Source organism: Sciurus vulgaris, assembly GCF_902686455.1.
Source record: "Sciurus vulgaris genome assembly, chromosome: 9".
NCBI classification, from domain to species: Eukaryota; Metazoa; Chordata; class Mammalia; order Rodentia; family Sciuridae; genus Sciurus; species Sciurus vulgaris.
The window spans coordinates 142,805,102-142,817,818 of NC_136469.1; the positions used below are offsets into that span (position 1 = coordinate 142,805,102).

At 62.0% G+C, this 12,717-nt stretch overlaps 1 protein-coding gene across 2 annotated transcripts in view; it reads left to right on the plus strand.

Moving 5' to 3' along the window:
- The window catches only part of SORCS2 (sortilin related VPS10 domain containing receptor 2), a 357,443-nt gene that overhangs the window by 331,225 nt on the left and 13,501 nt on the right, over positions 1 to 12,717 (plus strand). For both annotated transcript variants that reach the window (XM_079154330.1, XM_079154331.1), the window contains 7 exons: positions 2,680 to 2,800; positions 3,699 to 3,832; positions 4,349 to 4,474; positions 6,577 to 6,748; positions 10,454 to 10,640; positions 11,093 to 11,226; positions 12,232 to 12,355. In XM_079154330.1, the coding sequence (XP_079010456.1) occupies positions 2,680 to 2,800; positions 3,699 to 3,832; positions 4,349 to 4,474; positions 6,577 to 6,748; positions 10,454 to 10,640; positions 11,093 to 11,226; positions 12,232 to 12,355 (998 nt within the window). The remainder of the gene's footprint in view (positions 1 to 2,679; positions 2,801 to 3,698; positions 3,833 to 4,348; positions 4,475 to 6,576; positions 6,749 to 10,453; positions 10,641 to 11,092; positions 11,227 to 12,231; positions 12,356 to 12,717) is intronic.

Consider the following 12,717-nt stretch of genomic DNA (forward strand, 5'->3'; position numbering starts at 1 on the left):
TAACTCTGACCGTGGACGTAGCCTGGTCCCTTCAGGTCGAGCCTGTGTGTCCCCAGAGCAGGGGGCCTGGGTGAGCCAGGAGGGGCCCTCTGCCACCAGGGGCTGGCACGTCCCTGCATCTTGTTCTCAGTCACTGCGACTTTCAAGTTCTTAGAGAAGCACCAGCTCGGATCCCGTAGAGCTTGGGTGCCAGAGGCTGCCCCTCAGATGGCACACGAGGACCCAAGGCCAGGGGACGCAGGCTGGCATGGCGGGACGCCCAGGAGGCTGCCTGTCCCTCTCCCACCCCCACCCCGCATAGCTGACGGCTCTTCCCCACGTGGACTCTGTCCAGATCCACCATAAGTCACATACGGGCTGACGGCAGCCACCATCTGGGGACCTGTCCACGGTGCGCTCTGGGTGGCCCGCCCACCTTCCCAGCCCCATGTGGAGCAGGGAGGGCCCCCAAGTGTGGGCATGGGCGCGGGTGGGGCACTGGAGCCTGCCAGCACAGGCCACACCAGGTGGCGGGAGCGGTCGGGGCAGCAGGCACCGTCCCCACCGCGCTGGGCCTGTCCTGGGGCGACCGCAGAGCTGCTGCTGGGTCCTGGGGCCCCTGGCCCAAGCTCAGCTGGGCTGGATGGCAGTACTGCCTACACACTTACTCAGGCGTGGCTGTCAGGAAAGGCGGAAATGCCCACAGGTCCGGGGTAATTGGGTCGGGAGCCCCTTTCCGTCAGGCTGGGACCAGGGACACCAGACGTCCTGGCAGAGGCTCCACGGCAGCGGCACCGTCACACCTGGCCGTGCTGGCTATGTTGCGGCCCAGTGCCGGCTCCTCAGGGTGGCCGTGGCTCTGCCCCGGCCTCGGTGCCTCATCTGTAGAACGGGGTGATCGCCTTCCGTCCCTCCAGGTGGAATCTGAGCACAGGCTGGCACACAGCAGGGGCCCCACCCACCAGTGCCAGGCCATCGCCTGGGGACAGTGGGACACGGGCACCTCTGGCATTGTGGCACGAGTGCTCCCAGGACCTGGAGGTGCAGGCGGCTCTGAGACGCCAGGAGGACGTGTGGATCCCAGTGCCTGGCCTCGCAGCAGAGGGCCGTCACCTGAGCCCCAGGGGGCAGGCGACACAGGACCCACCCCTGACTCACAGGCGTCCGGGGCCAAGGCTCCGCAGCCAACGCCCCTCCACCCTTGTTGGAAACCGTCTGCCAGAGCAGAAGTGCACAGGGACGTGGCCTGTCCTAGGTTGTCACGCTCCACCAAGGGCAGTTCCCCAGGCCAGAGGAAGGAGCGGCCAGGGCACCTGACCCTGCAGAGAGGACGGATGCCAGGCGGGACCGGGGACAGCGAGGAAGGCCCTGTGGAAGGGACCGGGGACGGCGAGGAAGGCCAGCTGTGAAGGCCCCCAGGAGCTGGGGCAGAACTCGAGCGCTAGGCGGTGGAAAGCTGGAGTCTGTGACCACGGAATGGCCAGGCTGAGAGCCAGGGGACCTGGGACTGCAAGGGCAGAGGAGGCCCAGCCGGCAGGCAGAGGCGCAGCTGCCCCTCAGCCCTCGCCCGCCAGGGCTCCGGAGCGTGCAGGAAGCTCCTACTGTGTGCTGGGCACTCGGCTCAGACCACTGCAGATCCCGCAGTCCTGAAAGACAAGCTTACTGTCCCCTTTTCGAAGCCAGGGAAAAGGATCACGCCCAGGTTAGATGGAAAGAGGAAGCCCGCCAAGGCCAGCCTCTTCAAACGCCAACTCAGACGCGCAGAGCCACCACCCCTCCCCTGAAGTGCCGTCCAGGCCTGTCTCGCCAGGAGTCCTCTGGGGTCAGGAAGGCCCCCCACAAGTGTCCAAGCCCTGCTGGAAGTGCTCAGACAGGGATCAAGACCCCTGCCCTGCCTCGCTTCTCTCCTCCAGATGCTTGACCTCTGGTAATATGGCCAGAACACTGCAAGTTGGACTGGAGAGAAGGGCCCAAGAAGGGGTGGTCCTCAGAGGCCAGAGTGAGTTGTTGGGTTGGGGGCAGGGATCAGACAGCAGCATTCCTACAGCGGGGGGACCTGGCACATTATGGGCACTCAGCCAACACCTGCTCACTGCCAAGGAGGAGAAAACCCACACCACAAGCTGTGTGCCTTGGGCAAGTTACTCACCTTCTCTGTGCCCTCGTATTCCTTTCTGTAAACAGGTGATCTCTTCGCCTGGCTGAGAGGGCGTAGCTCTGGCAGCTGTGGGTTCCTATTCCCTTGTTCCTTCCCTGGCTCCAGGGCGTGGGCGGGGCAGTAGGGCCCTCTCCTGGCCTGCCCTGCGCTGACCTGGGAGGCTCTCGGCTCCTTGCTATGAGTGGCCTGGGACCTGACTCTGGAGAGCTGGTTTCTCTTACTCAGGCCGAGGGAGGCGGGAGAGGACTGGGGCCCTGGTCGGCGCAGGCGTGGCCTCCTGCTCAGGGGTCTCTGCAAGGCGTAGCGCGAGGCCCAGAAGCCGGGGCTGTGGACGGCGGGGGGCAGCCAGGAGGCCAGGGCTGGGCCCGCGAGGGTGGCCGTGTGGGTGGGACGGCCCTCACCAGCGTGCCCGACGCACCAGACAGTGAGCGGGCCCTGGGCCCAGCAGGTCTGGCGGCCTGTCGGGTCCTGGTGCAGTGGACGGAGCTGGGAGGGAAGTGCGTGCCCAGCAGGGGCCAGACTGAGGGGTGTCTTGTCCCCAGGGTCTTCGGCCACATCAGCTTCCGCTCCGACTGGGAGCTGGTCAAGGTGGACTTCCGGCCCTCCTTCTCCAGACAGTGCTCCGAGGAGGACTACAGCTCCTGGGACCTCGCTGACCTCCAGGTGGGCCCTCCCCGTCGGGAGTCTCCACGGACCCCACCCAGCACACCCAGCCCCGGGCGCTCTGGGTGCTTCGCTCGCCCAGGGCTGCGCGGGCCCAGGGCAGGCCGCGCTCAGGGCTGCGGGCTGTGCAGTCCAGCCAGCAGGGATTCCGGGCTTCCGGCCTCAGGAGGGAAGCCGCGCGCACTGTGGGATCTGGGTACACGGGCGAGCCTCCCCCACCCCTGGCCACTGGCCCCACAGCCCTGCCGGGGCTGAGCAGGCCTCGCTGGGGGAGTCTGGGCCTGTGGCGGGGCTGCCAAGGGAAGATGACCGGCACAGCTCCCGGTGGGTGGGAGGGCTCCAGGTGGACAGGCACGGGCAGGTGGGATTTGTAGCCAAGGGTCCTGGCTGACGGCCAGACGCGACCTGCAGGGGAGAGAGTGTCCGTCAGACACAAGGCGCAGTCAGATGTGAAGGCGAGGTTCTGCTAAGCCAATCAGCAAGGCACTTTGCTAAGCTGGATCTTGCAAGGAAGGGTGCAGATGGGTCTCGGAGAAGCTTCTGGAAGCTGGGCAGAGTCCTGCCAGGGCGGGGGCTGTGGCAGGGAGGAGGCAGAGCTGCCCCAGGCCTCCCCCGAGGACCTCTTATGTCCACACCACCCTTTGGGTGTGGCCCGGGGGCCAAAGGGGAACTTACAGAGGTCACCTCTCCAGCAGCCCTGTGACCCTCGGGGCCGGCCAGGGCGTATACACAGTAGGTGCACAATGAATGCTCGGGGGTTGGGAGGCCACGGCTGCCCCTTCCGAGCCTCCGTCTCCCAGCAATCCGTCTGAGGACAGAGCCAGCTCCAGGGCTGCAGGACCAGCCCTGTAGGAGCCAGTACCTCATCCCAGCTCCTCACTGGACTCTCCTGCTACAGGGTGACGGCTGCATTATGGGCCAGCAGAGAAGTTTCCGGAGGAGAAAGCCCACGTCCTGGTGTGTGAAGGGGCGGAGCTTCACGGCAGCCCTGAGGTCACGCGCGTGCCCGTGCCGGGACTCGGACTTCCTGTGGTGAGCGGCCTCCTCACCCAGGGGCGGCCTGGGAGCAGAGCCTGCACGGAGGCAAGGAGGCCGGGCTGGGTGCAGCCTGCTCCACGGTGGCCTGTCCTCCATCCCTCCCCTGCAGCGGCAGGCCTCCCTCCAGAGGGTGCTGGACTTAGGGACTTGGCTCTACTACAGAGCATAGGACTAAAGTGGTGGGGTGTGACCGGAGAGCTGGCCCCGGAAGGTGGGGGCCCTGGGCAGACGGGGCTCCTCCCTCTCCCCACCGCCGGTCCTGCCATCTGGGGATCCACTCCCCTCCTCCAGGAAGCCCTCTGGGCCCAGAGTTTGTCCTCCGGAGTGCAGCGATCTGTCCCAGGCCTAGCTCCCACTCTGGGACAGTCTGTGTGGGGTCTCCTCTGCGTCCCCACAGACTCGAGCTTCGTAGGCCCTGGACATGAGGTCCCGGCCCTGCCCAGCCCTGGCCTGCGGCTGTCTGCAGCAGTGCAGTGCCTCTTGCCCAACGGCTGTCCTTTCTCCTCGCAGCGACCACGGGTTTGAGCGCGCACCCTCCCCGGAGCCTGCCAGCCAGTGCTCTGCCAGCTTCTGGTTTAACCCCTTGTCCCCTCCTGACGACTGTGCCCTGGGGCAGACCTACACCAGCAGCCTCGGGTAAGTGTGGGTGCCCTGGGCCTCCCACCCGGCCACGCCTCCAAGGGGCGAGGACCCACCAAGCTGGGTGGGGCGGGCTCCGCAGTCACCAGGCCCCAGGGCCCCGTGAGGCCTCGGGCCGGCGTGGTGGAAAGTGCTTGCACTGGCCCTGAATGGAAAACCCGGACAGGAAAGGCCCAGGGCCAGTTGCCCGCCCCGCTGCAGGCTAAGCCTACCCCAGAAGCAGCACCCCTGCCAGTCTTCCAGAGCCTCTGCAGCCCAGGACCCCCCAACTCAGGGCACCAGGCCCAGTGGCGCTGCCGCCATGGGGGTCTCAGCTTCAACAGCACCTCCTCCAGGAAGCCTTCCCTGACCCCCGCCCCTGAGCCAAGCTCCCCTCTGTCATAGCCCAAATCTCAGTTACAGTGGCACTCAGTTAATTGTCTTCCGTGCTGGACTACGCACCCGGGCTCACGTGGGTGTCCTGCAGTCTCTGGTGACAAGGACAACCTCAGGCAGGGGCTCAGTAGGTATTGCGGTCATGGCCTCTCCTCTACCAGGGCCAAGCACACTTCTTCTAAACACCAACTTCACATGGAAATGTTGGGTACACAGAGCTGTGAACTTCAGCCTCCAGAGATCCCAGACGTGCTCCCTCTGAAGGCTCCATTTCCCCCCTCCTCTGAGGAAGTTTCCAGAGACGGGGGAGGAAGCCCACAAGTTTATGAAGAAATTCCACTTCTTCCCTGGGAGACCTGAGGAAAAGGGAGGCAGGGCCAGAAAGTGCAGGCTTTGGCCTCAGCAGAATACACTGTGCCATCTTTCCAACACCTGTCCATCCACCTGTCCACCCACCTATCCATCCACCCATCAACCATTCACCTATCCACTCATCCATTCACCCCTTCACCCACCTGTCTACCCACACATTCATTCTTCTACCCATCCACCCACCTATCCATGCACCCATTCACCTACCATCCACCCATCACCCATCCATCCATCTATCTATCCACCATCCATCCATTCATCTATCCATCTTTCTACCCTTCTACCTTCTAGTCATCCACCCATTCACCCAACCATCCATCTACCCATTCATCCACCCATTCACCCAACCATCCATCCACCCATTCACCCATCCGCCCATTCACCCATCCACCCATTCACCCATTCACCCATTCATGCATCCATCCTTCTACCCATCCACCCTTCTAGTCATCCATCCATCCACCCACCCATCCACCCATCCATCCACCCATCTACCCACCCATCCACCTATCCATCTATCCACCTATCTGCGCACCCATCAAGCACACCCCCCGGCTTTGGCAAATAAGGCCTCTCATCTAAAGTATTAGAGCCAGGTCCTGTATCTGGGCAAGGATGCCATGTGCACACCGTGGGCACCAAGGTGCTGTGCGTAGACAGGCCTTAAAGAAATTATTTTCTTTCAAACCAATAATTAAATGAGTCTTTGCCTAATAAACCTCTGAAAATTTGTTTGTGGCTGAGCCACACTGGAGAATTGGGCCCTGAGGCAGGAGGGGGACCAGCCTCGGGTGACAGCGGTGTTGGGAGGAGGAGCTGCCCACACAGGGGTCTCCAGTGGTCTCAGAAGAGGCTTCCCAGGGCCACCAGGTTTGCCACGGAGTCCCACATCTGGGCTCCCTGCATCCACCACAGGGGCTTTGTGCCTGACGTCCCCTTGCCTGGTACCCGTGCTGGACAGGCCCTGCCTGCTCCCCCCAGGCGCAGCTGGAGGCCCCTCCCAGGGATGAGCTCCCAGGTGCGCCTACAGTGCTGTGGGCCTCCGCGCATGAGGGAGGCTTGGCCAGCCTCCTCCTCCCCCCAGACAGTGGGCGCCACCAGGGCAGGGCTGCCCGTGGGCACCCCAGTCCCAGGACCTGAGCAGATCCTGCCGCCACCAGCCACTCCCTCGGCTCCTCGGTGTCCTTGCCCCTGGTGGCATCGCGGTGATCAGGCAGGGTGGGGTGCAGAGGAGTGGTGCCCGGAGCCTCTGAGGTCGAGGCCAAGCCACCTTGGGGCGACACCTCCTGTCCAGACTGGGGAGCCCCGTGCACTGCCCATCTGATGTCACCAACCCTCTCGTGTCCGCCCAGGTACCGGAAGGTGGTGTCCAATGTGTGCGAGGGTGGCGTGGACCTGCAGCAGAGCCCAGTGCAGCTCCAGTGCCCCCTCATGCCGCCCCGGGGCCTGCGGGTGAGCGTCCGTGGGGAGGCAGTGGCCGTGCGGCCCGGGGAGGACGTGCTGCTGGTGGTGCAGCAGGAGCAGGTGAGCGGGGACCCTGCTGCCACCACGGGGTGGCTGTGGACGAGCAGAGGAGGGTGCCGCGTGTCGGCGGAGCGTCCCCAGGAGACAGGAGGTGTGGCAGGCGGCACATCCACCCAGGCCCACCAGCATCGGGGAAGGAAGTTGATGGGGAAGCGGGTGGAGAGGCAGCAGGAGGGAGTAGCCCACGGGCGGCCCCTCGCCCCCCACCGTGGCGTGGGGTCTCTCACGCCTCTGATTATATTGATTAAGTTAATTTGGAATCCTAATAAAAGCAGAAAGTTTCTAAAAACCCTATTATAATCACACAATCGAAAATAAATCCTGTGTGTATATGCGAGTGTATGGGATACAAATATAGGTTTGTATATACACACACACAAGTAGACACAGGTGCCTACACGCACGCACACACACACGTGCGTCTGCACTTGCAAGTGCGTCTCCCAGGCTCCCAGTCTATTTTTACTTTAGAACAAGGGTTACATTTTCTTGCGATTTTTTAAAATAATGTGTTCATTGTAAAATAGTTCAAGAATACAAAAAAAAAAAATCAAGAACATAAATATCACCAAAATTCTGCTTCCCAAGGGGAGCTGTTGATTTTTGTGTTTCCTTCTAGTCTTAAAATTCATAGGTAGCATGCTCGTGTTTCTGATGATGGAAATAATAACTCACGTGCGTGGTAGGGAATTCAAAAGTGAAAACAGAAAAACTCACAAATATTCAGGAAATGCGAAAGTGCAGGGAAGTCCAGAGGCGATTCAGGCTGCCTTGCCCACCTGTAGAGGGGTCCCTGGCCTCTGGCTCCCAGTCGGATCTTTAGACAAATGCCGGGGTGAGTGGCGCTGGTGTCCCGATCACGCCTGCTTCGCGAGGCCTCACAGAGGTGACCACGCTGGTGCTGCCAAGGTTTGGGGCTGGAAAGCAGGCCCCTGGTCTGGCGCAAGTGGGAAACCGGCCAGGAGGACACGGGCTGACCCTCTCCAAGGCCTAGCTCTGGGCAGGCCACTTAAGCCACTGTGCTCTCCGGCCACTTCTTTATGGCGGGGAAACAGGCTCAGACAGGCGAAGTCTCTCTTTCAAAGCTGCACAATCACAAGTGGCAGAGCTGGCCAGGGTAGCAGGCCTCAGGCACGCTGAGTGGACAGAGACCAAGTCTGGTCCAGATCTGAGCTGTCCCCGCTCTGCTTCCTGCCTGGGCCAGGTCCTCTCATGGACAGAGATTGGCCCTGAGGTTCACACTGGGGTGCGGAGGCAGCCTGGGGTGGGCCTGGTGTCTCTGGTCATAGAAGCATCTGCGTGGGCACGGGGAGAAGCACAGAGACCTGGGGCCACTAGACTCGCGTGGCCTAGCCGCACTCCTAGGTCCAGGGCCGACTTCCTGGAAACGTGGCCACCTGCTGCCCCCTAGAGCCTGGCAGCTGGGTCCCTCCATGGCTTCTCCTATCCAGAGTCCGAAAGGACTGCACTTCTCAGGCCCCAGGGGCTGAACTCCCGGGCCGCACACTGGGCTCCCTGCTGGGGCTACTCCCCAGCTCACAGGGCCGGGAGAGGCTGGAAGACAGGCTCCGGGGTGCACTGGCCTCCTGGGAGAGGCTGCTTGCCTCCTTGGGAGACACGGAGGGGTGGGGACCCACAACACGCATGCCAGCTCACTCCCAGACACGTGTGCACCTCCGCCCACGCCCTCGCACACTCACACATCTGTGCAGTCGCACGCCCACTCAGACGTGGGCCAAATGGGCTCGAAGACATCACTAGATCTGGGGAGTCCATGTTTCGCAAACCTCTAGGATGAACAGTAAGATCTGGGGAAGAACCACAGCAGTAAAGACCCCCACGGATCCTGACGGGGCAGAAGAGTTGAGCTTGGGAGGGACAGCCTTTCCCTCTGGTGACAATACTGCCACCAAACCTCACCACTGACCCCAAGACAAACCCGGAAGCGATCCTGTACTGAAAAGAAAGAAGAACATGATAGGCTTCCTAGAAAATTCAATGGAGAGAACCTTTGAGACGTCGGCCCGAGTCCTCAGACTTGAACCAAAGGGCACAGCCCATGGCAGAAGAGGATAAACGGGCTCCGGGCCCAAGGCGCTTCCGCTCTGGGAAAGACCCCGTGAGGAAGGTGAGGAGGCTCCAGCCGAACGGGAAGAGCCACCTCAGAGCTCCAGGGAGAGCACCGTCCAGCTGGGAGATGGCCAGGGACACAGGAGACGTTTCACCAGACAGCACCTGCACAAGCCCCACGGGCACAGGAAGAGGTGCCAGGAAGAGGTGCCCACAGCAGGAGCCCACGGAAGCCGGCCTCCCAGGATTCAGCGCCTCCCCGTGGGAGCAGGTGGACTGGTCTGCCCTCCTCCCTCCGCCACCCTGTGAGGAGAGCCCTGGCGGCACCAGCGCCTCCCCCTGAGAGCTCAGACTGCCTGCCACGCCTGGCACCCCTCGGCGGACGCCCTGCCACGTGGCCTCCCACAGTACGGGCTCTGCCTCCTCCAGCTGCCGGGGGTCCAGGAGCCCTGTGGGCTGCATGACCACGTCGCACCAGAGTCTGCTTGTCCTGCATCCCCGTCTCCCTCTCCTTCCCCTTATGAGGACGCGCCCCCTTCCAGCACAACCTCATCTTAACTACCTATCTCTGCAAAGACCCTGCTTCCCAGTGGGGTTCCCCTGGAGGCCCCCAGTGGACATGAATCTGGGGGGCACTGTCCAACCATATTTGCGGAGAAAGTGAAGTGAACACAACTTCTATAAAAGTGTTCTACGAGCTTTAAGATGTGTCAGATGTAAAGCAGGACGGCTGGTCAGCAATGACCCTGGCCACTAGGACGTGGTTTCTTGGATGCACCGGGGGAGGGGCGTGGCAGGAAGGGGGCAGGGAGGGATGGAGGGGGCAGTGAGGGTGGAGGACAGCTGGCAGCAGGGCAGCAGGGCAGCAGAGAAAGCGGGTCCAAGGGCCCGTTCCTACATCCCCGCCACACCCGAGGTCCCGCCTTCTACCCCTCCCGGCAGTCCATGTAGCTATGAGGCCATAATGGATCCATCCACTGATGTGGTCACTGCTGCACTGGGGTCCAGGCCTCCATCTTGTGGTCCTCTGGGGACACTCCAGAACCACGCTGCTTCCCTTGCTGTTTCTTCAGCATGGGGAGGAAGTATGGTGGTTGGGAGGAGGCTTCTCGCGGTGGGGAGTGCCTAGGTGACCAGCAGCTTTGTGAGGAGGTGACAGGGGCAACTCGTCCCCTACAGCCCCGCTGCATGCCTAGGATGACGTAAAGAGAAACTCGGGAACCAGGGCATCACAGGACAGGAAAGGCATGTTTGACTTGCTGTGGACCCTTGGAGAGATGTCCTGGTCACATTACAGGGGCCCTCCTCAGTGTGAGAGGCCTGATCTCACTCCGCAACTCCACAGCCAGGCCCAGGCCTTAGGGGTCTCCCTGGACCTTCACCCAGTCCCACAATGCCTGACATCACCCATGTACCCTCCTTCTCCATCTGCAGCTAGGCAACTCCTGACAGTGTCCCCTGCTAAGTCCTCTTGACTGTCCCATCAGCTCCCTCCAAAGCTGGAATTCTGAGGGCAGGACCAGACCTGCCCCTACTGGTCCCCACAGGCTCCTTCTGGAGGAAAGGAGAGGGAACGTGCGAGTGACCTCAGCTCCCAGGGCCACTCCTGAGTGGCCTTGTGGTGCTTCCCTGCAGGGAGATGTCCTGACCACCAAGTATCAGGTGGACCTTGGGGATGGCTTCAAGGCCATGTACGTGAACCTCACACTAACTGGAGAGCCCATCCGACACCGTTACGAGAGCCCTGGCATCTACCGTGTTTCTGTCAGGGCGGAGAACATGGCGGGGCATGATGAGGCTGTGCTCTTTGTCCAGGTCAACTGTAAGTCCAGTGCTCCTTTGCATCTGAGTCTGTCCCTGTGACAGATTTTGGTCCCCAACAGGGAGTCTATTGGGGCTGGTGATAATAGTGGTGATGGTGATGTGCAGTTGTGATGATGGGGTTGAGATGGGGATGGGGGTGATGTGAGGATGGTGATGGAGATGGTGGTATTCATAGCGGTGATGGTAATAATGATGTTGGTGATGGCAGCGATGATATTGATGGTGGTGATGGTGATGGTGGTGATGGTGGTGATGGTGGTGATGAATGTAATGGTGATGATGACGGCGGTGGTGGTGGTGGTGATGGTAATAATGGCTATGATGATGGTGGTGATGAAGGTGATGTGGTGGTGAGGTAGCAATGAAACTGATGGTGACAATGACCAAAGCAGCCTCTGAGCTGTCCTGTGTCCTCTGCCTTCTAACCCTGACCTTTCTGGGGCCCTGAAGCCCCCCTGCAGGCACTTTACCTGGAGGTGGTTCCTGTCATTGGCATCAACCAGGAGGTGAACCTCACAGCTGTGCTGCTGCCCCTGAACCCCAACCTCACTGTCTTCTACTGGTGGATTGGCCACAGCCTGCAGGTGAGCTGTCCCTGGCCCCTCCTGCCCCTCGTGCCTGCAGGCTCCCTTCCGGGTGCAGCGCAGGGGGAGCACACTGCCTAGGCACCCAGCAGCCGGGACTCACCCTGCCCCTAGTGCTCTTCCTGGACCATTGCAAGGGACCTATCTGACCTGGCTCTGCTCAGCTCCTCCCTGGGTGTGGGATGGGTCAGACCCGCCCCTGCCTGTTCCTGGGAAAGAGGCAAAGTGAAGTGGCTGCCCTGAGTCGGGTGTGCCCAGTGTCACAGGAAGGGACAGGTGAGGCTCATGAGGGTGCCGAGACGGGACGCCATGTCCAGGTGGGTGGCCAGGGAAAGCAGGTGGAGAAGGAGCTCACCTGGGGTGGAGCCGGTCTCAGGCGCCTCGCTGGGCCCAGGTGCACAGCATAAGCAGAGGGAGCCATGGCGTGTCCTTGAGCAGAAATGGCCGGATGCAGAAGGGCCGAGGAGAGGGCAGCTTGTCCATCCTCAGGCCAGGGCCTCGAGACCAGGGGCACCTGTCACTCATCCAGCAAGCACGAGCTGAGAGTCCAGAAGCAGAGGGCTGGCGGGAGGGAGGGGCTGTAGGCTCAGGGCTGCTTCCCTGGAATGGGGTCCAGGAAGAAGTAGGGGCTTTGGGTTCGAGCGCCAACTTGGCCATTTCTGGTGCCCACCTTCACTCCCAGAGCCCCTGTGTCTGAGGGGCACGGCCTGCCTGTCTCCAGGTGCTACTGCCGCCCACCCTCATACCACCCATGCCACAGGGTCCTGAAGGGCCCATGAGGGAGGGGCCTGGGGGAAGGGCTGCTGGACCTGTGTCCCTGCTGGGCTCCAGAGCAAGCTCGCTCTTGGCACTGACCACTGTGGGGCCCTGCCGCCGCAGAGCGCCCACAGTCCACTTGCCGATAGCCACGGGAGGGTATAGTTCCTTGTAACCCTGGCAGCCGGTGGCAGGACTGGCCTCCCCACCCCTTACCAGCCTGGGCCCGGCGCTCCCTTGTGCCCACAGCCCCTCCTCTCCCTGGAGAACTCCATGACAACACGGTTTGCGGACGCCGGGGACGTGCGGGTGACGGTGCAGGCAGCCTGCGGCAACTCCGTGCTGCAGGACTCCAGGGTGGTGCGCGTGCTGGGTGAGTCCCTGCTGGGGTCGGCAGCGCGGCCTCTGCTTCTCTGCCTCGCGGGGGTCCAGTCACCCTGGTTACAAGCCACGAGCTCTGCTCCCACCTCTCTGTCCTCAGAGTCCCCATTTGTAAAAACGGCCTTGGGGACTCACCACACAGGGCGGGGAGGTTTCTGAGTGACTCGACACGGTCCCCAGCAGCAAGACCAGGTCTGGGCACCAGTTCTGCCTGCCTCCATGGGCCTGTGCTCTCAGCACACATCAGTCCTCTGCGGATTGTCCATGATGGTCCCTTAAAGTAAGAGGACCCTGTTCCAGAGACCTAGCAGAGCTTCCTGTTCTAAACCCACGTCCTCACTTTCCGGGGCTCAC